This window comes from Sesamum indicum, linkage group LG3, assembly GCF_026168435.1.
Source record: "Sesamum indicum cultivar Baizhima isolate 11 linkage group LG3, ASM2616843v1, whole genome shotgun sequence".
NCBI classification, from domain to species: Eukaryota; Viridiplantae; Streptophyta; class Magnoliopsida; order Lamiales; family Pedaliaceae; genus Sesamum; species Sesamum indicum.
Window position 1 is genome coordinate 22,041,064 of NC_142659.1, and position 23,972 is coordinate 22,065,035.

At 32.3% G+C, this 23,972-nt stretch overlaps 2 protein-coding genes across 5 annotated transcripts; one reads left to right on the plus strand and one right to left on the minus strand.

Annotated features, from left to right (window-relative positions):
* Positions 1-332: 332 nt before the first annotated feature.
* LOC105158402 (acireductone dioxygenase 2) lies at positions 333-3,440 on the minus strand. Of its 3 annotated transcripts, XM_011075154.3 has the most exons (7): positions 3,285-3,440; positions 1,923-2,034; positions 1,591-1,685; positions 1,356-1,470; positions 1,145-1,269; positions 753-823; positions 333-600 (listed from the first exon to the last, which is right to left on the minus strand). In XM_011075154.3, the coding sequence occupies exons 1-7, from the start codon at positions 3,300-3,302 to the stop codon at positions 534-536; spliced, it is 603 nt and encodes a 200-aa protein (XP_011073456.1). In that variant the 5' UTR covers positions 3,303-3,440; the 3' UTR covers positions 333-533. The 3 variants fall into 3 exon arrangements, with proteins under 3 accessions (XP_011073456.1, XP_088735390.1, XP_088735391.1); XM_088879264.1 differs by lacking the exons at positions 333-600; positions 753-823 and adding an exon at positions 830-997; XM_088879265.1 differs by lacking the exons at positions 333-600; positions 753-823; positions 3,285-3,440 and adding exons at positions 830-997; positions 2,630-3,256.
* An 11,036-nt stretch (positions 3,441-14,476) lies between these two features.
* On the plus strand, positions 14,477-15,359 carry LOC105158403 (EPIDERMAL PATTERNING FACTOR-like protein 4). Of its 2 annotated transcripts, XM_088879003.1 has the most exons (3): positions 14,477-14,586; positions 14,759-14,911; positions 14,996-15,359. In XM_088879003.1, the coding sequence occupies exons 2-3, from the start codon at positions 14,797-14,799 to the stop codon at positions 15,220-15,222; spliced, it is 342 nt and encodes a 113-aa protein (XP_088735129.1). In that variant the 5' UTR covers positions 14,477-14,586; positions 14,759-14,796; the 3' UTR covers positions 15,223-15,359. The 2 variants fall into 2 exon arrangements, with proteins under 2 accessions (XP_088735129.1, XP_011073457.1); XM_011075155.3 differs by lacking the exon at positions 14,477-14,586 and having other exon boundaries at positions 14,621-14,911.
* The last annotated feature ends 8,613 nt before the right edge of the window (positions 15,360-23,972 follow it).

The window sequence follows — 23,972 nt, forward strand, 5'->3', positions numbered from 1 at the left end:
CATAGCAGGTTCACAAGGTTTAGTTTTAACACTAAACTATGTCTATCGACACATAAAATAAATAAAATTAAATTTATTTGCACTGATATGATTCTCTTTGTCATTTAACGTAAACAAAACATGACCAGATGTGGGTAAATGCTGTCTTCCACCCTGCAAGACTTGAACACTAGTGAACATTATGAATTGCAAATTAAATGGAGCGTCTGGATAAGTGTATAAACAAAAAGGATCCAGAGAAAACAACCTCCACTGTCATTTGCTGCGAGTCCATTTCATTCACACATTGAACTTCAATCAAAATAAATAAACAAAAAAGTAATGCTAAGGGATGTAATAATATCTTTTTGCCTTGAGAAAAATAAGCAGAAAGACGATGCAGATGACAGGCACAGCAGGAACAAGTTGCAGAAAAACACCACAAAATCTACAAGCTTGCTAAAGTTACTGGTTTCATGTAGCCGAATACATCTTATTAGAGGAACGCCATGAGCCCTAACAGACACAGCAGGTTCCCATATCTAAAAGGGGTTTTAAGCAGCAGCATCGACTGCTTGACCAGCACCTCCCTTCTGCACAAAAGTTTCGACATACTCTTTCCTGCACATAAACACCTTAAAATTTCAACCATTTAATGTAATAGTTCATTCTTTTTAGTTCTTTTAGTTGGGCACATGCTGGCACTATTTTCGGTTTCAACTTTCTAGTTGTGTGTGAGGGTGTGGAGGGGAGCAGCTGCAGCTGGACTATACCTCGCAGGAAGATGATCATGAGGGCGATTATATGGAGTCCAAATAGGATCACCAACGAAGAGTCGCATTGCCTGCAGATGTAGACATAATAATGATCACGACACTCAGTGTGGAAACCAATGCCTATTCCCCATGGGTTGCTGATGCATATGAATGGGATTGCATTTGCTCAAAATGTACCACATCTTAACAACTCCCTCACAAGGCATCTTAGTTTGGTTTTTGGATTTCTGTTCCCCCTTAAACTGAGACGGGATAATATATTTAGCACAACATGCCAACAGATCATAATTCAGTATACATAAACTCGTAAATGTATTAGTTTAAGCTAATAACAATTGTCAAGCAAGAATTCTTCTGATCATGCCAGTGCAAGCTCTTTTAATCTGTACCTTAATATAGTTGTCTGAATCAAGTGTAAAGCGGTGATAAATTCCAGCAGGCAGAACAATCATAGCCCCTTTCTTCACCCAGATGCGAATCCACGCTTCATCACGATCACGTACATCAAAATAACCTTCAACACAAAAGAAGTCTTTAGGCACCATGATAATCAGTAAGTACTGCTCAGTAACCATGCTAGTTAGTAAATCATAAACCTACCGCTCCCTGCAACACAATAGCGGATCTCCTCATCTGTGTGCAGATGCTCTTCATAGAAGCTCTTGATCTTCTCTTCATAATTAGGCAGTTTTTCTGGGCAAACCTCGCAAAAGTCCTAACAGGGAATCACAGATTTTTACTCCATTTACCTTTTGCTGCAAAGCTAATAACTATATCTGACAGAAATAGCCACCTATAACATACTACCATCTATCTGTTTTATGAACTAGCATACCATGTAAGAATATCCACGAGCTTCACGTATTTTCTTCAATCCGGGATCTGTTTCATAGTTGTCAGCATCTAACCTCCAGCTTAGCACTCCAAGCTCTGAAGAATTGGAACACAGATAAATAAGAAGTTCAAAATTATGAGTAGTAAATAAAATGTGGATGTTTAGGGCGATCTACATCAACATGAATTATGACTCGACCAATGGAATTGGTTAAATGGTTTTCTAGATACCCCTCAGGGCAAATGGGTCGGAACTGACATCTTATATCTCCAAGCCTATGTTAGAGAGACAATTTGTAAGACCACATAATGGACACTTCGGAGAATTCATACCATCAAGTTTTTCAAAGGAGACAAACTCCTTTGGATTCCGGTGATGTGGGAGTCTCTGATCTTCATCACTGTCATCCATATACCATGCCTGAATAACTTCCTCCCTAGCATCCTGGAAGAAAACAAAATTGTTTAGGCAGGTCTTATTCTTGAAGATGATTTTAGTTTTAGTACTATTAGCATTAAGCCACTAAATTTGGCAGGTAAAGAAACTTAAAATGGCAACATAAAAACAAAACATCTAAGAACTGAATGTCAGTTTAATAGTCGCTGTAACAGAAAATCACCAAATACCCAGCAAGCTATGCAAAGGAGAATCAGGTTTCCTACTAACAGTTAGAGAAGGAAAGAGCAAAGAAAGCATGCAAGTCTTTCATAGATTCTTGAAGAACTTGCTCAGCTTTAAGATTAGCAGGCTAAAACTCATGTCTGAATACGTTGACATCCTATTCATTAATCAATGTTCACCGTCTTGCACCAGTGCACAATACGCCGAGAAACCCAAATTCGAATCAGCAAAAGAACTTTTCATTTCATCTAAAACAATAATCAAGTAAGGACTTCTGCTGAAGAAAAGGGCAATAAGTTCTTGATTCTGCACATTCTTTTTCGTATATCAGAAAAATTGGAACAAACAATTAGCAACCACGAGGGAAGAAACTGGCATGCAACTCAGCTAGCACTATGTAGCAAATTCTTTTCACCACCTGTTGCACTATGCACGCCAGCTACTATGAGCAATTCAGCATGTAAATCTCTCACAATTCGCAGGTTATTAAGCGAATAACCACCCCAGTAAACTTGGACCAAGAATCTGACAACGTGAGAGTTCATCACGTTAAAAGAGAAATCTGCTCCCTGCGCTTCTTCCCAACTCATCATCTCCCCAACGATCGTCCCAAGCAGAGGTAAAAACGTTATCAAGAACAAGTTTTAGATAAAATATAACCATATTAAACTTCACTAAGCAGCATCTGCCAAAGCATTACTTGTTGATCAATGAATGAAGCAAGAACTGGAACAATATACTCAGTCAAGATCATCTATGTTACGCAAAACCACGAGTCAAAGCTATGATCATTTAATTACAACCTCTAGCCAAGATCAATTGAGGATTAAAACAAACAACTTTCCATTGGTTGCTAAAAATTTTAAATTCAAAATTCAATTTTCACAAGAATCCAAATACCACATGCGCAGACAAATATATACAAAATTATCCAAATATACCAACACGATAAGCTCGGAGCATCATCAGCTCAAACTTTGATCCTTGCTTAAGAAATTTTCTATAATTACAGCATGCACACAACCACATAACATCAGGAAGAACACAATCTACAGATAGTAGAAATTCCATACCTTGCTAAGCGAACCCATTTCTCTTCCTCGGGCGCTCTCTCTCTCTCTCTCTCTCTCTCTCTCAAACGATATTAGCGTGCGATGAATTGAAGCCGAATAGGGCGAAAAATATCATCTTAATAATATTGATCCGCACGATACTGTAAAGACTGGTTTACCCCTTGACGTAGAGTATTTTGTGCGTCCACGTTAATTGAAACGGAGGAGAGTGAATGATGGCTCTTTCGTCATTTGCATAAAGAGAATCAGATTTCATTACGACAGTCTAAATGGATGGACAGAAAAACTTTGCACGTTTTTTGAAGGGCAATTGTTCAATTAAATTTGTTTTGCATTTTTCACCCTTAACTTGTAAAAATAACAGTTTGCTTCCTCTAATTACTTGGCAAACGGCACGCTTTGTCTGTTTTCAGTTGAAATTGTTGTCGGAACAATTATTGAGGTCATATTTCAAAGGGTAAAATCGGTAGTTATTATTTATTTTCTCTCTTTTTTTAGTGGAATTAATTTCAATTATATCATAAATTTCAATCAGCAACAATCAATATGCGTAAGTTACCAATAAGTAATAGTTTATTTGGAACTGTATTAGTACTACGATATTAATAAAACAACACCACCGTTCCAACTTGTACCAAATTTTGGAAAGGTATTTGTACACATTCTGTATACAGTAAAACTCATAATTAGGAACGATTTTTCTCATAATTGCTTATGTTCTTACTCAATCCCTACCAAATTGTACCCATTTTGGAATACATTTACTAATTGTCATCTTTTGGACATTCATTATCACATATATAGGAACGGTCATTGCAAGACCGTCCTAATTTTAATAATGTGTTTCAATAGAGTACCAATCATTTACCGTTACTATTTTGGAACCTTCTTTGCAACGGAGTTTGTAACTATTTGTTTGGAACACAGTTTGGAATGGTTTCGCCATTCCAAAAATATAACATAAAAAATGGGGATTATGACGTCATCTACCAAGTTCTATTCCTAATGTGTTTCAAAATCCGTTCCAATATGGAACGCGTTTTGGAACGATTGTCAGATCCATTATAGATGTTTGATTACAGAAACAATGAACTTTCAATCATAACTATTATCTTCGTCAGTCTCATAATCCTCATCAAAGTTATCTTCATCAGATTCATCAGCAGATTCACCATTGGCCGTTCGGGATGTACCTGCTCCTTGTTGATTTGCAACAGAAAGATACAATAACTAATTATATACCATTTGGGCCATGCAAGTCATAACTATGATTGTCCATCACAACTTGTGGAGTAGGTATTATCTCTTCTTGAAATGTGATTTCGATCCATCTCGAGTCATCAATGACTCTTCTGGCTTGTCTTTTGCATATAGTCATCTAATCCACTTTGTCTCTCGTCATGCTGAGGTACTCCATGTAGTATACTTGTTGCGCTAGGAAAATTGGTTTGTTCTTTTGGTATACCTTCTTGAAGTTTACATCAACGAGGTGATAACGAGGATGTACATTCATAGCTCTCATGGGATCTATCTAACAACATTTGAACAGAATGATCTACATGTTTAGAATAAGTGGGTATTCTAGTTGAATTATCTCTTCGAAAATTCCATAGAAGTCACTGTCCGTGTCTGTATATAACGAGCTTTTGACACAAACCCCACAGTCCATAGTTGACTTGCTTACATTGTGATGTTTCAGATTAGAAGGGCACAGGGATCACCATTATCAGAAACATATACTCAGAACTCATGCACATTCCCTTGTGGTACGAACCATTCGTGCACAAATCCAGTCTAACATTACAGGGCTCTGCTGCAAAATTGGGATATGATTGGTCAAAATGCCTCCATGCCTCTGCATCAGACGGAAGGGATGGGGATCCCTCCTCCGATTTGACGGTTGCATGCCATGTCATGTTCTTAGCAGTCTCTTTTGAAGCATACAACCTCTGTAGGCGATGAATAATCGGCCGGTACCTAAGAATGGCATACAGGGTCTTTTTACGATTAGAATTTTGCTCCCTGGTCGGCCTGTACTTAGTTTCTCTAGAAAACTTATAGTACTCCAAATCAACATTGTCCTCCAGTACAATATGCAATCATTTTTACACACATCAATCTTCTCAACAAGTAAACCCAAGTCTCTTTATCAACTTCTTCGTATTATAGTAATCAAAAGGCAGGGTGTGGTCGTGAGACAATATCTTATCAGCCCACTAGAAAATTCGATGATATGTTCTCTCAAAAAAATAAGCCTCGACCTTGATATCAACCAACTCAGCAATAGATGTCAATTGAGATTAGGTGCAACCATTCTACAATGGTTGCCAACAACATACACTACTTCATGAAATCGATCTGCCAGCCCAAACACATAAACATAGGAACACCCCCTGTAATATGAACTAGGCCGCCCATCAGTAGGGCATGACCTCGTACCATCATAAGGCGCACCATCCTAGTTATAATTAGAAGACTCAAAAGCCAGCTTGATGACATCAAAAACCATCCTCTGCGTCCAATGCATTTGTGCCACATCACCCCAGTGTCTACTGGTACCCTCGTCCTCAGGAGCCGCAGGAGTTTGCTCCTCCTGCAAAGGGGGCAAAATGGCTGCCTCAAAGTACTCATGCACCATCTCCTCGTCATGTGAAGTCTAATTATAATACTCTGGCATAAAATCTTTCATATACCCGTAAAAATTTATCTCGTCCAAGGTTTTGAGAACTTCACTTTTGCACTTTCGACAAGGACACTTAATTTTCTCACTATCCGTATATGCATGTTGAGATTCGGCCCATTCTATAAATGCAGTAATACCATCTTTAAACTCCAGTGTAAGACCTACCCTCCTCCGCAGGTTCTTTCACATACATCCATCTCCTCATCTATCTTAACATGATGAGTCCTACACACACACACATACATATATATATATATATATTATTATAATATTAAATTTAATTGATAAAAATACAACAAATATAATCAACTGACAAATAGTATTTAAATTATATGTCATTTTGGAATATATTTACTAACTGTCATTCTTTTTACATCAATTATCTCCCATATAAGAAATGTCAACTCAAGACCGTCCCTTATTTTAATAATGTGTTCCAAACAGGGTTTCAATTGTTAACTATTACATGTTTGGAATGATCTTAGGAACATAAGTTGTAACTATTATTTTGGAACACCATTTGTAACGATTTTGCCGTGCCAAAATAATAACACATAAAAAATATGAATCATGATGTCATCGACCTCTTCTCTGTTTTCATGAGTGCTAATACCCGTTCCAATATGACACGGGCTTTGAAATGATCGTAGGATATCAATGCCAAATTTTATTGTTTTTTATAGTGAAAATAAAGTAAAAAGTCTAAGAAAAAAACTAATATTAAAGTATTTAAAAAATAATTTAATATTTGTAAATTTATCATCAAGATGCGGACATTGGTAATTTATAACTTTTGGTTTAAACTAAACTTTATTTAAGTAGATTAAAAGTACATAGTGTGAATAAAAATACTTTTCTTTTAAATTTATTTTTAACTGAAAAAATGATAAGTATTTATCTATTTATACTAATAAAAAAACATAAGGTATAATTTATACTTAAAGAGTGGTTAGTGATACCGTTGCACCAAGATTTTATGATCCTAAAAATATAGTTCAACTCATAAGATAAATTTTTTAATCAACTTTTCAAGTTTTAATGAGTTAGTTTTCTTTCTTTATTTATTTATTTTCTTTTAAGGGTTAAATACAGTTTTCACTCCTAAAGTATCCACCTTATATTGATTACCCCCTAAAGTATTAAAACCTTCAAAAAAAATTCTTGATCTTTGCTTTTTAAGTTTGAAAAGTCTATTTTACCCTTACAAAAATTGCTTGGTGAAAAAAAATAAAGAGGTTTTTAAAATGCCAAAATTGCCATTTGTCTAATTCTAGTTTTACTTGTTTAGCGAGCTCTTTTTATTTTGTGATCCTAAAGTACTTGTATCTCATTTTATTTTAGTTTTACTTGTTTGTCAAATTAAATTGAAAATAAATTTATAAATGTATAAAATTACTATATTTACATAATTATCATATATATAAATATATATTATAAATATGTATTAATTCTATATTTCTTATTAGTTCATAAGCGCTTTTGATTTTATTAATTGTATATTTATTTAAGTAAATATATAAATATATATGCATATATAAATATATTTTTAATTTGATTTTAAAAATAAGTGAAAATTAAAATAAAATAAGCTCTAAGTAGTTTAGAATTATGAAAATTAATTGTATATATTCATCAAGCTCTTTTTATTTTAGTAATCCTAAAATACTTGGAGCTTATTTTATTTTAGATAATTAAAAATAAATTTATACATGCATATATATTTATGTATTTACTTAAATAAATATACAATTAATAAAATCAAAATGGCCTATGAACTAATAAAAAATATGGAATTAATATATTATAATTTTATGTATGTATAAATTTATTTTTAATTTGGTTTGACAAACAATTAAAACTAAAATAAAATGAGCCAGAAGTACGTTATGAATAGAAGATAAAAAGGAACCGATAAACAAGTAAAACTAGAATTAGACAAATGGTGATTTTGACATTTTAAAAATCTTTTTATTTTTTTTTCCACAAAGCAAATTTTGTAAGGAAAAATGGACTTTTCAAACTTAAAAAACAAAGGTTAGTGGAGTTTTCGAAGGTTTTAATACTTTAAGGGTAATTGATATGGAGTGAATACTTTAGAGGTGGTAACTGTATATAATCTTTTTTTATATATAATTTATTAAATTTATATACTTTACTCTTATTTATACTATATTTTAAAATATAAAAATTATTTATTTTAATATATAGTAACAACTTAGCATGACGGCTAATTTTTGCATGTGGACGGTGAAATTTCTCTCACACAAACATGAAAGACCCACTCTGCCCTTTACCCATCTGACCCACCTGGGTGGATGTACAAATCTGAACAAATCTCACTGAGAAATGGTTCAGACCCGTCGGCCCCCGACCCGGATCCTCACCCTAACACAATCATTTCAGTCCCCAATAAGAGTCGTGTGTTTACATTTTTATGTTTTATTTTTTATTTTTCAATGATGCTTTTGCTGTATTGAATTTAATTTAATTTTATATTCTCAAAACTATGAATTTGCTAAGGAGACATTTCATTCAACAATAAAATATAAATTAATGATTTTATTCATAAGTTTTGATGCAAGCAAAAAAATATGGTGTTCAAATCCACTTAAAATAAAAAATAATGAACTAAATGCTAGAAAATAAAAGAGTATAAATAAATGATATTCAGAGTATTATTTCTCATATTTCGTGTACAAAAGAGAAGTTGGTATTGAAAGAAAGCTCTCAGTACGAAATTGCGATGTTTCTTTTAGTTAAGGTGGTAGTATGAAGGTGAAAGTGATAGTATGTAGGCTCAAGTCCAAAACATATCATCCTCTCACTGCAGAAGCTTTCTATTTATAAACAACCATTAATTGGTTGGAAATTATCACAAATTTGGAGGAGCATGATCTCAAAGTGGTTAGATAAGGTTTGCCCCTCATGGATTAGATGGAGGGTCTCTTGATGGTCGGGGGATATCCCCAGGATTCAGTGAAGGGTTATCTCTTGGCAGTTGAAAATCCATGATTCTCGTGGGATGGTTGGAATCCGCTGTGGATGATTGTATTTTCTAGAGATAAGATTGTCTTCCAAGATTTTCAGGAAAGTGGTTGAGGAAATGCCTTTTTCCCACTGGAGTCCCAGCTTTCAGTGGTAGGTTACTTATGGGGAGGCATCATGTGTCCCCAAGGAGGCTGCTGGTCTTATCTGATTATTGGAGGTATAAATACAAATATCCTATGTGGATGCCATCTAGGTCGCCCGTCGACACCGTATGAGATGGGTCCTTATTTATGGGATTTTAAGTTCTTAAACTTCCTGGAGGCATTCTTGGATCGAAACTCTCTTGAATTTGGGCTAGTTGGACTTTTTTTTGGCTAATTTATTTTTGGGGACGCCTACTACTAGACTCCCCAGGGGTATTTTGGGCCCATACCCGAATTGGACCTCTTGGAGGGCACCTTAGGCCTTGTATTCCTTTGGTGTATCTTTTTTTCTTTTGGATCATTTTGATCTTTTTGAGTCAGCTCATTTTTACAAACATCAAATTTATAATTTACAGTCGAAACATTCTAATAATAAGAAACTAAAATTAAATCGTAAAATAAACACTAAGTGATATCATTATTTCTAAACAAAGTAACATAAATAAATATATTTCTTTATTATTTGCGATAAATAAACCAATAATTTGGGACAGATCCTCGTCAATATTATTGCATCTATATTGTGTAGTATACATCCACATATATCTATACTAATTCAAAAATAAAAATACATCTCTCACTCATAACTAACGATGTATGTGACACTGTAATAGTAAATTTGAAAATATTAATTATACCTTTAAATTTATACTAATATAATTACATATCTACATTAAAATAGTCCACACGCCAATATACTATAATATTTTATCCTTCACTTTACTCATAGGCTTCCTTTACTTATTGTGATGTGATTGAAAGTTAATTGATTAAGCTTTGATTAATATTAAGATTATTGACTAAGTGACATTTTTATTAGTTGTTTACATTACCTTAGTGAAGCACAACCAATCCTTCATTGTATTGATTCTATGTTTAACTTGTATACTTGTTTTGTGTGATATCTTGTGGAAAAGTCATAAATACCCCTGCAAGAGTCCATATACGTTGGATGTCTCCATTATTCTTTTTTGCCAAAATTCTTTGCTCCAACTTTTCCGTTAGACCACCGCGTTAGAGGCGTTGGTCGCCAGAGTCTAATTTATTGTCACTAGCAAGCAATCAACAACAAAGGAAATATTTGTTTTTAAACAAATTTAAATTCAAAATATTTTGAAAAATTATTCTTGCCTTAGCCCTTGTCACCAAGGCAACAAATCTCTCTAACCAAAGGTGTCGTCTATTAGTTGGTGGTCCACAATCTGGCAGTGGAAACCAATGCACACGAATCTTGTTCTACAACTTCACACCTGGAAAAAAAAAAACTTTCCATTACTTACGATTTTCCTTAAAACATTAACGACAAAAGTGAAATAAAGAATCTGTCAAATAGATAATATTAAAATCCCAGTCCGTACGTATTTGCCCAGAAAAAATAACTCTACAACGTCAACTGTGTGTGAAGAAACAAAGAGAGTTCAAAGTGAAGCATAGAAAAATCTTTTTTAATTTTTTTAATTTTAAAATATATTATAAAAAAATAAAATATATAAACTACACATCGCATTTAAAAAAGTAGAAGAAGTAGAAGTAGAAGCGAAAGAAAAGAAAACAATTTAAAAATATTATTGACACAACAAATTGATGCAATGGTATCACAATCCATTATTTGTGAGCAAATAATATCTTTTCTATCAATGAAGCCCAACTCAATTGGCAAAGTTGAGGTTCTATGACAATTTCATGGGTTCGAATCTCATCAACACGTGGAATGTTATTATATTTTGCTAGTAGGTGTAATTCTGTTATAATAATAGTTGTTAATTAGATTTAATTATTTGATATTAATGATCAATTTATAATTGAATAGTTGTGGGTAATTATTAGATATAAATATTTGAGGTTGAAATTATTATGATTTTTTTTTTTTGACATTAATATAGATATATGGGCGCGCAGCACTGATGAAGTGAACCAAGTTTCTTGGCGTGGATTATGTAATTTGGGGCCCTAGCACTAGGCCTGTGGCCTCTGAAGTCCTAAATTGAAAATGGGAGAGCCGCCGTACTCATAGAGTTGGATCAAGAGAGTGTTTTCAATCACTTGATATGAGCAGTTATTAGAGCACATCATTAATGTGGCATACCGTGTATTATTTAGAACATGTGTTTACCATATTTGGAGGGAGCGCAATTTGAGACGGTTCGAGCATATTGAGAGAACTCCAACTATATTAATAACTGTCATTATAAAAAATGTCAGACTACGTATTCTTAGTATTAACTTATCGAGTTCTGTTAGTACTAGTGCACTTTATAGATTGTAGCGTATCCCTTGGCATGTCTAGTGAGAAGCTAGCACCCGAGCACTGTTGTATTATACCTTTATTTACTTCTATGAAATTTACCTTTCCCCCAAAAAAAAAAAAAGAGTTATTTTAAAATAAGTTGAATAGGATTTTGTATTTACAATTTTTTATATTTTAAATTGCTTAAATGAACTTCATTTAAATAAAAAAAAAAGTTAATTACATTTAGGTCACTTTTTAAAAATACAAAAATTATACTTTTTTTCAAAAAATTTAAAATTACATTTTCACCTCGTTCCAGAATTTTTTTGTTGAAAACTGTCATTTTTTATTACAATTTTGATAAAAAATCATAATGTCAGCAAAAAAATAATTATATAAAATTATAATTTCATCCCTAATTCAGCATTCTCATAATAATATTTTTATACTTGTAACCGGATAATATAATATATATATATAAAGTCAAAAAAAGTATAGCTATAATAAAATATTATTTCTGAATTATAAGTATAAAAATAGTTCTTGATGAAAGAAAAATTAGATAGTCTTTTGTGTTTTTATTCACTAATGTATTTCATATGAAGTAACACATATTACTTTGTCAACACTTTAAAAATTAGACACGCTTGCTAGTATCGCTAAATTTAAGGTCAATTTTCCTAGAAGGCAAAATCGGAGAAAATTTGAGATCCGAGGGTTTGAGAAAAAGACCTTAATTAGAATATTATCGATAAAATGCAAAAGTTGATGAGAAAAAAGCTCGTAACTTTTGGTCTATTTAAACAATTTAAAAACATAATATATAATTATTAAAAAAAATCAGTATATTTTCAACAAAAAAACTGATAATCGAGGATGATTGAAGTAGGAGTAAATCAAATTAAAATTTCTAATTTTACATCCTTATCTTCATTAAAATGTAAGCCTATGGCAAAAGCACATAGTATTAATTTGTACATATTAAGGACAGACCTAAAGCCTGCACAAATCAATCAATCCATATGGGACCCCGTCCCCCCTATTTTTCTCCATAATAATGGATCAAAACAAAACAAAATCTATCTAAATCACCTGTTTTTTTGGTACACCCTTTTTCCCTTCTCTAGGCATTACTAGGGAGACCAAAGCACATACATGTATATTTTTTTTATAAAATTATTTTTTTATTTTTTTATTTTAGACCTATCAATAAACGAGCAAAATCTTGATCTAAGCCCAATTACACTTAATACAGATGTATGTCAATTGAAATAAATATTTTGAGTATGAATAAGATTCATATCCCGAAATACTTATGAATATAGGTAAAATTTTAATATCTTAAAATATATGTTGTCAATTCTTGCAAACATATAAACATAAGGCACTGCATAATTCACTCTAAAGATGGAATAGAATTATTGATTGTTTCGTCGTATTTAACTCTTTGTTGATAACTTAGTTGGAGTGACACAAAAATCCTCTATTTCAATATTTCATAGTAAAAATTGATGTTATATATATATATATATGTATATTAATTTTCCAAAAAATATATTTGATGTTCATATTTTAATTTTAGAGTATTTTTACATTATTCAATGGAATATGCTTCCCCAGTGATGTGATTACGCCTAGATTCTTCCTGATAGAAGATCTACAAGACAAAAAAAACATGAGATTCACACTGACAAGGCTCCGGTTATTTTATTTTAAGGTAATTAAAATTGTAATTTTTTTAAAAAATAAGTAATTTATTCATTTATAATATCATAAGGAGTTGTTCGTTTTTTTTTTCCAATATTATTTTAAATAACAACATTGGTTTAAGGTGGATGAAATATTATAATTGTGTAAATATAAATTATTAGTATTATAAAAAACAAAGCACGAAATCAGAGAAAACCACATTTGAACTGTGAAAAACAGTCTTTTATTGATTACTAGCAAACGTTAAAGTAAGAGCAAAGTCAACCGGAACATGCAAAAAGCCGACCCTTTTTACCTTCCCAACCCAACCCCCATCAACTGCGCTCACGTATGCTTTGAAACTCAAGCAACAAAACAAAACTATCATGCGTGTCTTTAGGGGACTGTTGAGTTATTTGAATAAAAGATTTTTTTATATAAAATTTTGTGTTCAAATCTTAAATTTGTGTGCATTGAGTGCGTGAATATTAAAAAATAAAAAATAATACCTATTATCTTGACCAATATATGTCGCGCAACAGCTCCAATTAGCACAAACATATATGTTCGTTTAATTCTACGATTGAACATATACATGCATATTCATTTAATTCTACAATTAAAATATAGGTGAATAGCAGTTTATCCCCTGTGATATTGTAAATGAGCACATTATTCTCCTATGAAAAAAAAAATATAGCAATTTATAACCCTCTTGTACTTTTTGAAATGAAGCAATTTACCTTTCTGTATCATTTTAGAAATTCTAGGGGGTTAAATTGTTGTATTTTAAAATATACAGAAAGGTACACTATTTATTTTTTCATAAGAAGGTAATTTACTCATTTAATATCATAAGGGAGTTGCTTGCATTTTTCCCTTAAATATATATACTTAAGCATGTCAAGATCTACGCGCTTTTATTTGAGTCGTGGACGATCGAACTTAACTTGATCGAAGACCTTAAATATGGTTGTTGATAACTTGAAAAACGGCTGCATATGCTAAGATTATTATTTTTTTGTATATGTTCAATCAAAATCAAATTAAGTACACCTTTTAAAAAAAGGCTTACGTGTACTCTCAAATTTCATATCTCAATCCAAGAATTTTTACAAGACCTTAATTGAGTATTTTACTATAAGACAACATCCGAAGAATAGGCGGGAGGGCGAAAATCACAATTGCAAAATAACCCTTTTCATTTTTTTTTTTATAAGTATTCGAACAAAAATCAAATTAAGTACACCTTTTGAAAAACTTAATTACAGTTTCGAATTTTCATAAAACTAGTATTTATTTTCAGACCAAAGTACACAGTCCGAAATCTCAACCAACGAAAGACGGCCAAATCAATAATATCTATATATGTCTACATAAAAACCATAGTGTACAATAAATTGAATTTTTTGCTGCTTTTGCCCATATAAACCCACACATAAAAGTCCCTTTCACTATACCTATTTTACCACACAGACACACACACAAGGACAGACATGTTTTAATGTAGTATGTCTCTTTGACTTGGACTCTCTCACTCACACTCACACTCACACTCACTCTCACACTCACACTCACACTCACACTCACACGCTTGCAAATCAGCATTCTCAGTAAAAAAAAAAACACACCATCGATCACACTACACGCACTCAATTTTACACCATTTTTTGCTCATCAGGAACGCTAATTCCCATCCCTGCACCACGACCGCCGGCGATGGGCACACTACGCCGCCGCCGTCGACTGTTGCTCTCCAGCGCCACCGTGGCTTTCCTCCTCCTAATTGCGTCAGTCTCGGCTCTTGCCCACAACCCAACTCGCCATTTCCTCAGTAAGTAACTAAAATAACTGTAGTTTTCTGAAAAAAAGGGTTGAATTTGCTAACACACAGCTTTGGCTGATCATTTTCGTGCAGGTGTTGGAGTGAGGAAGATTAGGGAGGAGGTGGCGGCCGAGGGGTTGATGGCACGGCGGCGACTCGGGGGGCCGGGGTCGTCGCCGCCGACATGCAGATCCAAGTGCGGGAGGTGCGCACCATGTAAACCGGTTCACGTGCCGATTCAACCCGGGTTCAGTATGCCATTGGAGTACTATCCAGAGGCCTGGAGATGCAAGTGCGGAGACAAGCTCTTCATGCCTTAGAAAATTAAAAAAAAAAAAAAAAGGAGAAATTTTCAGTGAAAATCTTTTCTTTTCTCTTTTTTTTTTTGTAATTTTGTACTATTTTGGGGAATTATTATTATTAATTTTGCTATATAGATATAATAATAATGCAGAAACACAGAGTGTAGTACAGTAGTGTTGATGAGATAACAAACTGTTCAGTGGTTCAGACTTTGAGAAGCCTTTCAATTTTCTTTCTGTTTTTTTAATTAAAAAAATTAAATTTCTTTTTATTTTGCTATCTTACAATTTGCATAGTTTTCAGTTCTTGGTGGGTATTTTTTTTTTTAATATTGGAAGAGAGATGAGAACTTCGGGAATGTAATTTCTTGGGTGAGATTATCAAGAGTGGTTCCTCTCTCTGTCTCTCAGTCTTCAAAGTTGGTTTCTAACTTTTCTTTAGAACTCCAACCTCTCACCAATTTTTCACATAAACAAAATGCTATATTGGGTCATTTGATTCGTCTTTACATTACAACAAAATAATTCAATAACAACCAAAATAAAATTATCCTCGAGTTAATTAGTAAGTACAATTTTTTTTTGTTAATTTACATTATTTAATAAAAAAAATTACATATTAATGAATTTAGCAAAGAAAATTACTAATTTTAGCATTAGCTCAATGCACACGTACTAATTTTAGCATTAAATTTTTTCGTAACTATCGAACTATTTTTTTTTATAATGAGTATGTTATCTTATTTTTAAATTATAATTTAATTAATTATATTTTTTAATATTTGATACGAACACATGTTAATAAAATATTAATGTAATACCAAAATATGATAGAAGATCCGACGAGGACGCGATGGGATTAATTGCATTAATTATTTAGCATATAATTAAGAGTTGCATAAATGCAGGTGATGGTATGGGACAGCATGAAAGTAATAGTTGTAATAAAGGACAAAATCAGACTTGACTTGATGTTGTCTGAGAAGTTACTTTGCTATGGCAAGACCATATAAGCTGTCTTTCAGGCTGGAGCTCTAGGCAACAGATTTTTGAATTATTTAACACCATATTTCTTTTTCTTTTTCTTTTTTATTATTATTATTAATAATAATAATAATTTGTTAAAATTAATTGTAAGAATTTTTTTTGAAAGGTTGTTGAGCTTGAATTATTTGGTGGACTTAAAGCTAAAAAATTCAATTCATAAAGGATAACTATATTTACACTCTCTAATCCATGGCTTGTTTATTTAAATCGTTCCTATTTTATGAATAATCATAGCAACTACTTCTGACAGTTAAAAAATAAGAATGTGTAGTTTGTGTGATGATGTTGACCTTTTTTTTGTGGAGGAGGAGAGGTTAAGTTTAATATTTCAAAAATTAAGGATAGTTTGTGTAAATAATGTTAACATTTTTCTGTGGGTGTATATGTGAAAAGTAAGGATGTAATTATTCCCAAATTCACTGTACGAAAACAAATGGTATTTTATTTAATTTATACTTTTAAGTGGCAAGGACATGAATATTGTGTAAATATATTATCACACACATACATAAAATAAAATAAAAATGTTAAGGTCATTCAAGTAAGTATTATATATGTGCGTACTTGGACAGTCTTCTAGAATTATATTTGGTCGTATAAGAGATTATGTTTTATGTTTTATTTAAATTCAGATATATGTATGGTTATTTATCTTATTAAAAAGATCAGACATTTTCTCGTATAAACTAGTAACATAATCTAATTCATTTTGATTTCTAACAATACTTTTACATTTTCATGCGTATTAATTATTTTAATTAGGGTAAATTATATTTTTAGTCTGTAAGTGGACCTCTTTCTAATTTTGGTCTCATACTCTAGTCAATTCGCACATCAAGTCTTATATGTGCCTTGTTTTTCCAATTTGAGGACACAAGAAGGTTTTTCGTCAAGAGGCTAACGACAGCTGCTATTTCCATCAGTAGCTGGTAGACTGTTAAGTGTGGAGGGAAAACATAGCTATTTGGTGGGAAAAGCTATTACACATTCTTCCTACTATTTAAGGTGGATTTCTTCATTTATCTTTTGCATTTAGTAGGAAGAATTTGTAAAATATGGCTGCTAATAGAGAAGTTTTTTGTCACTGTGGAAGGATTGTGATTTTGAGAACCTCATGGACCGACAACAACCCAGATAGGAGGTTTTCTAGGGGTAAGAAAAAAAGAAGCGGGTGTGACTTTTTTGCTTGGGAAGACCCGTCGATGTGTGCAAGGGTGGTTATCGTACCCGGATTGTTTCGAAAATTGAATACAATGGAGGTCAAAATTGCACAGATGCAACGAAGACAAACTGTTTTAGTTTATTTTTTTGTTGTATCTAGGCTTATGGTGTTGTTTACGTATTATTTTGGTTGAATCTTCCTCAATTTTTTCTTTTTGGAGTATATGCTCGAATTTTTAACATATTCGGCAATATTAGGGTGCTAATTTAGGATATATAATCTGTATTTTGTATTCTAACACCTGTTGTTTTGTAATCTGCAATATATAATTTTGTATGCGATGTTATGTTTATAATATCTAAATTTTGTTCATGAAAATTAGAAATATAAACTGCTACAACTTGAAATGAAATTCAAAAATTTCATAAATTTAAGTTGGAAATACGCTGTTTTGTTCATAAATGAAATTGCGTTACAGATAGAACAATGTCTTGTTTTGTTTAACAATACAAAATAATCCATTGTTCTGCTCCAACACATAACAAAAACAATGCCAAATATACTGCTACAACACGAAAACATAACAAAACAAAATAATGGAACCAAATGTATTGCTCCAGCTCCAAAACACAACAAAACATGTCCACCACAGAAATATCAGTTGTCGTTAGCCTCTTGACGGAAAATTCTCTTGTGTCCTCAAATTAAAAAAAAAAAAAAAAGGCATATATGGGATTCAATGTGCGAATTGACTAGAGTATGAAATCAAAATTAAAAAGAGGCCCACTTATGGGACGTAAACATAATTTACCCTTTTAATTATAAGTTATTCATCAATTCCTTATGTTAATTTTTTAAATTAAAATTATTATATATTTTTAATTAAAAAAATATACTTCTTTCGTGTCTTGGCTTAGATGTAAGTTATGTATGATATAGGCAAATGTATCACATCGATTGCAGGTGAGAACTTTAAATGGCTTATAAGTTCTAAGGCCTCTTCTCCCAAGCGATATCCCTTTATTAAAAAAAATAAAAATGATAAAGTTCACACGAAACCAAAGCAAAAAATACCTCGAGCATCGAATTGCGTCACAAGCAGTATTATATATGTGAGAATAAAGCCATGTTGCCCCTCCAAAGCCCCTCGTTTTGGAGGGCTAATAAGCAAACGCGGCAAACGCTCTACATCAGTTGCAGAAGAGCAGTATGAGCGACTTAAACCCTAAGGCCTACTCTCTCTAATGAGATGTTTTTTCAAAATAAAATCATGAGTGTTATATGATGTCAAAGCAAGTAACACTTCGCGCAATGGGGCACCAATTGAATCGCAAGCCGCATCATTTGATTATGTCCGTAGGAACGAGGTCATAAACCCTGATTTCGGAGGCTAATGATATAGACAATCATTCAACATTCATTGCACAAAAGGAGTTTGAGTGGCTTATAAGCCCCCAACACTTCTTCTCCTTAATGAAATATTTTTTCAAAAAAAAATTCACAAAACTCATACAAAATCGAATTGAATAATATCTCGCACAGCAGAACACCAATCGAGTTGTAAACTAAAACACTTGTATAAATATACAAAAATCAAGCAATAAGAAAAAAGTGAGAAAAAGAAAGGAAAAAAGAAGGGGTATACTAGGTGAAAAATGTGTAGACAAGATGTTGATAACAGTGGAAGTAATATTTATTTGAGGTGCATGGATTGCTGCACCATATCCACTGTAAGGATGTGAAGTAAGCAATAATTATTGCCAGATGATCCTTTTGTACTGTTCCTCTGATCAAATATTAACTGAATATTTTTCCAGCACTCGCTCTGTTAATAAATGCGGTAGATTTCTTTTGTACTGTTTCCTCTTTATTGAATTAGCATAATAATTTAAAAAAAAAATCAAATAAAGTGTAACGAGTTTCTCTGATATTTATAATAATTATAAATATATTTTATTAATTAAAAAATTATTAATATCTTCATAAAATTAGTGATCGTCTAACAAACATCCTATTGTGACTATTAATTGTAGGGATATTTTTCAAATAATCGTTAATTTTATGGGACATTTTATTTTTTCAAATAACAATAATATAATTATAATTTTGACAAATTTCAAAGAGTCTTTTGTAATTTATCCTATATATAAATATTTATATTTATTATTTTTTTATGTAATTGGAGTTTGAAAATATTACAGTAAATATAATTATAATATTTTCATCCTCGTTTTTTAATTAGTAACAAATTATGTATTATCTAGTTAAAAAAACAATCTTTTTTTTTAATTTTATTTACTTGTTTTACTAATTAAATAAATATTTAAATTATGCATATGCATCGCCTCTGTCTCGATCATTAGTATTTATGGTACTAAGGATGCATTTGAGTGGAAGGACTCGACTCTGAGGAGAGAATTTGAAGTAAGAATTTTTAATAACTCGACATTAAAATGAATATGAACTTCATTACAGTACAACAAAATATAATTTAAAGCATTCGAAATACTTTTGTAGCGTAATTTTATTTAAACAAGTTGGAAGCATATGTTGTTATAGATTTAATGGGTTGTCATGAGACGATATTTGTTAAATAATTATTTATTTATAAGATATTTATAATTTTTCAAATAATAAAAAATAATTATAATTATAATAAATCTCATGAGAGCATGATGTGATTTACCTAAATTTTTAACTATTAATTTTATCAAACATCTTTTTTACTCTAATTTGAACTCTCATATAAAAATTAATAGAAAATGAAATAATAGAGATATTTTTATGGGAAGGGAAGGAGAAGGGGTGCAATGTTTCTGGATTAGGTGAGACAAGTTGGTGTAGTACAGAGAGCAGGGCCTGGTTGGATACCTAATTTTCAGCATAACCCAAATGTCAAGTCAGGTTTGCCCATTCCCTAGGCCATCCACACACCATCATATGCTCTTATATCTGCTCCACTATATACCATCATCATACATATCTTATTTTTTAAAATAATGAATTTTTTCGAAGATTTAATATAATTATAAATATTTATTTGTAATTTAATATATTATCAATCATTTTTTATATTTGATGCCAATACATAGGTGAATTTATAGATTAGATTGAGTAAAAAAAGAGGAAGTAATTTCCCATATAGAAATATGATGGGAGAATTTTTGGTCTTGATGTGTATATGAGTAGATGTTTCACAATCATTCTTGTCCCACATAGGAAGTTTATTGCATAAATTAAGCCAAATAGCATAAAACATGTGTTTTGAAAACTCATAACTTCCTTCTATTTTAAAAATAGGGAGAAAACCATCATTTATGTTTTTAGATGTAATTCAATCACCTATTTCTGTTAAGTATAACTAACGATGTTAACTTTTTGATAAAGGGACCATATTTCATTACATATTACATATTATTCTTTATCTTAATGACCATTAGAATTTTATTGATTAGATGAGACTCGTCAAATCTAACCAATTAATCTGAATTGTTTGATCTCAAAATTATAGAAAATCAAAGGTTTAAATTTATTAATTTTAAATATGTATTATAAAACATAAAATTAATATTTTAAAATATAAATTAAATAAAATCAACTTTCCCACCCACCCACCCCCATAGAAGGGGGTGACGGCGAGGACTGCGGCGACCCCAATGTCGCCCACAACCGTACAAAAGGAGCGACTGCAATTGCACTCAATTTGGACGACGACGGGGATCCGTCGCTCATTTTTTATTTTTTAATTTTTAAATTTAAATTTAAACATGACTACAAATTAAATTAAATTTGAAATATATTTATTTAAATATTTTTAAAGGTTTAAAAATATTAGAAAAGTATCAAATTTTCATTTTCAATACTTATAACACTAATTTAAATTTAAATATAATTTTTTTAATAATATAACTATTTAACTTAGTTAATAATGTATATTTTGTAATTAATTAATATTTATATTTGTTACGATATTTAAATTTTATAGTATGATTTAATTTATTTTTTATTTCTAAATAAATATATTTCAAAAAATATTTAATATTTTAGAGATGATAATGCAAAAAGAATTACTCAAAACAAGTTATAAATGCCCAAACACTATTTTGTAGTCATAACGGGGACTTTTTAATCATAAAGGTCCCAGAAAACAATGCAAGCACGCCATAAAACTCCTCAAATGGCACCAAAGGCACGTTTCCTACAACTTTTGTTAGTTTCTTCCAGGAAGGAGGGTTTCGCACTAAGTTTTACAAAATGGGATTTTTTTTTGTTTATTTTAAAAATCATGGGTTGCCGTTTAGCAACGGTTTATGGTACTAGAGACTAGGTAAATATATGTGTAAATATTTAGGCTCCCGATTTCATACGAGTACAATCCTTTTGTCTACCATCTCACGGCCTTAGTCTAGGGCATAAAATTTGATGTCGGTTCCCATCTTGGACTAGGTATTTATGTTTTAATAATTGAGACCGCGTTATGTTAAATTGCTCGATATAAGAACCTCTTTTTCCTATTCAATTAACCATTGTGGCCACAGGTTTATAAGGCGTGAATGCGTCTCTAAATGCCTAGGATATATCTCTATCACATATTGATAGGAATGGAAGTCGAATTACGATGACCACTAGGCTAACCAATGCGGCCGTTTCTTTAGGCACTCTTGAACTCTATTCGATGGATAGATGATGATAAAAGTTGGAATTTACTTTGTGAGAAGGTATTTGGTGAAAAAAGTTGCCCTTATCCAGAATTAGATGGAATTGGAAAAGATATAGCCAAAGGCTGCAAAGGGCTTCCTCTTGCACTTGTAGTAATTGGTGGGCTTCTTGCGAATTCCAACATGCAACGCGAATATTGGGTGTCAATTGCGAGAAATGTGAACTCATTTGCCAATTCACAAGATAATGTGCATTGCTTAAAAATATTACTTTTGAGTTACAACAACTTATTTATTCAACTTAAATTATGTGTTCTCTATATGAGAGTCTTCCCCGAAGACCATGAGATCAACGTCTCCAAACTCATCAACTCATGGGTAGCTCAAGGATTCATAAAAGCAGTAAGAGGTAAAAGTCTGGACGAGGTTGCAAAGAAAAACTTGAAAGATCTCGTTGATAGAAATATGATTTTAATTCATAAATGGACAAGGAGGGGAAAGATGAAAACATGCAGCGTCCATGACCTTTTGAGGGATCTATGTCTGGAAGAATTTGAAAGAGATAATCTTGTCAGTGTTTCTAAAGTCGAACACATTGAACTTTCAGGAATGTTTAAAAATTATGTGTGCTTTCTATGTAGTCATCCATATCCAAAAGAAAGGATACATCTCCACGCAGTTCTTGTTGGCTTGTTTGCAAGGCCTGTAGAGTTGTGTATCCAAATCTTATTAGATTAAGATGGGTGAAGGTAATCAACTATGTTCATGGTTTTTCCGGTGAAAATTTTCCGCAACACACTAGATTGCGGTGCCTTACTATCAAAGCATCTCGTGAGGGTCAGGGAGATTGGCCTGAAGCGAAATTTGTATTTTCGTGTACAATACTATGGAATCTACAGATTTTGGTGCTTGATTTGGAGTATTCATATTCTCATCCATTAGTTTTGCCGTTTGAAATTTGGGAGATGCCACAACTTATGCGTCTCAGTGTTGGAGGTTTTAGTTTGCGTGATCCACACTTGCATCAAGTTGCTCCCCAGGCACCACATGTGCATCCGTTGTAAGTGAATTGTGCCATCGGCTTCAATTCTCCCATTTCATCCCATAGTCTTTTCATATTTGTGAAGTATGTGGACAAGGATGAGTTACCTTGCGTCATACAACATATCTGCCTCTATAATTGATGTAATTGTGTTCCATTACATTCGATGTATTGCTGCTCAAGATCCAACTATAAGCTTCTGGAAGATTTTGTGTTCATAAAAGCCTCCACGATATCCTTGGAGATGGAATTGAGAATCCACGTAGTAACCATGCTGTCTGCTCTAATCCATTCCTCGCACTGGGTTTGACAGAGGTTCCATCGGTAAATCCCAGCTTCATCTTTGCACGCAAAGCTTACTTAATCCCAAGCTCCAATTGCAACAGTTGTTTCTAGTAAGGGGTGCACTTACCAAAACCATCCAGGATGGTCAGACCATGAAGCTGCAGTTGCTCAGGTAGGAGATTTCCTCGCATCTCTGTCGTCACCTAAAGTTCTGCCACTGTGATACAGCATAAAAAATGCTCAAATTGGTAAATTCGAGTATGTAGAGTCCTTCAAACAAGGCTCTGATACTATGAAGAAAAACAAGGTTAACACAAATAGTGCAGCCATGGAAGAGTATTGCAGAGGAGAAATGGTGGTATTCACATTCAAAAAACAATAGTAATATACAGAGCATGAGAAGTATATATACAATAAGTAAAAGAAAGAGAGAAACTAATTACTCTACCAACCTGCTTACGTGGATAACCGGGAAACAAACTAACTGGCTAGCTATAACAAAAATGTAACAGATTGACTACAAAAGCAAGAACGTGAAAACACCAAAGATAAATACGTCGTTAGGTGGGGAGAT

Excerpts from the sequence above, each read along its gene's own strand:
- LOC105158402 (XM_088879264.1), bottom strand. Across the intron at positions 1,686-1,922 it reads CTCCTTTGAAAAACTTGATG|AGCTTGGAGTGCTAAGCTGG; the intron begins GTATGAATTCTC and ends CCAATTCTTCAG. Across the intron at positions 998-1,144 it reads ATTCAGACAACTATATTAAG|TTTAAGGGGGAACAGAAATC; the intron begins GTACAGATTAAA and ends ATCCCGTCTCAG.
- LOC105158403 (XM_088879003.1), top strand. The coding sequence starts at position 14,797 with ATGGGCACACTACGCCGCCGCCGTCGACTGTTGCTCTCCAGCGCCACC. Across the intron at positions 14,912-14,995 it reads CCCAACTCGCCATTTCCTCA|GTGTTGGAGTGAGGAAGATT; the intron begins GTAAGTAACTAA and ends ATTTTCGTGCAG.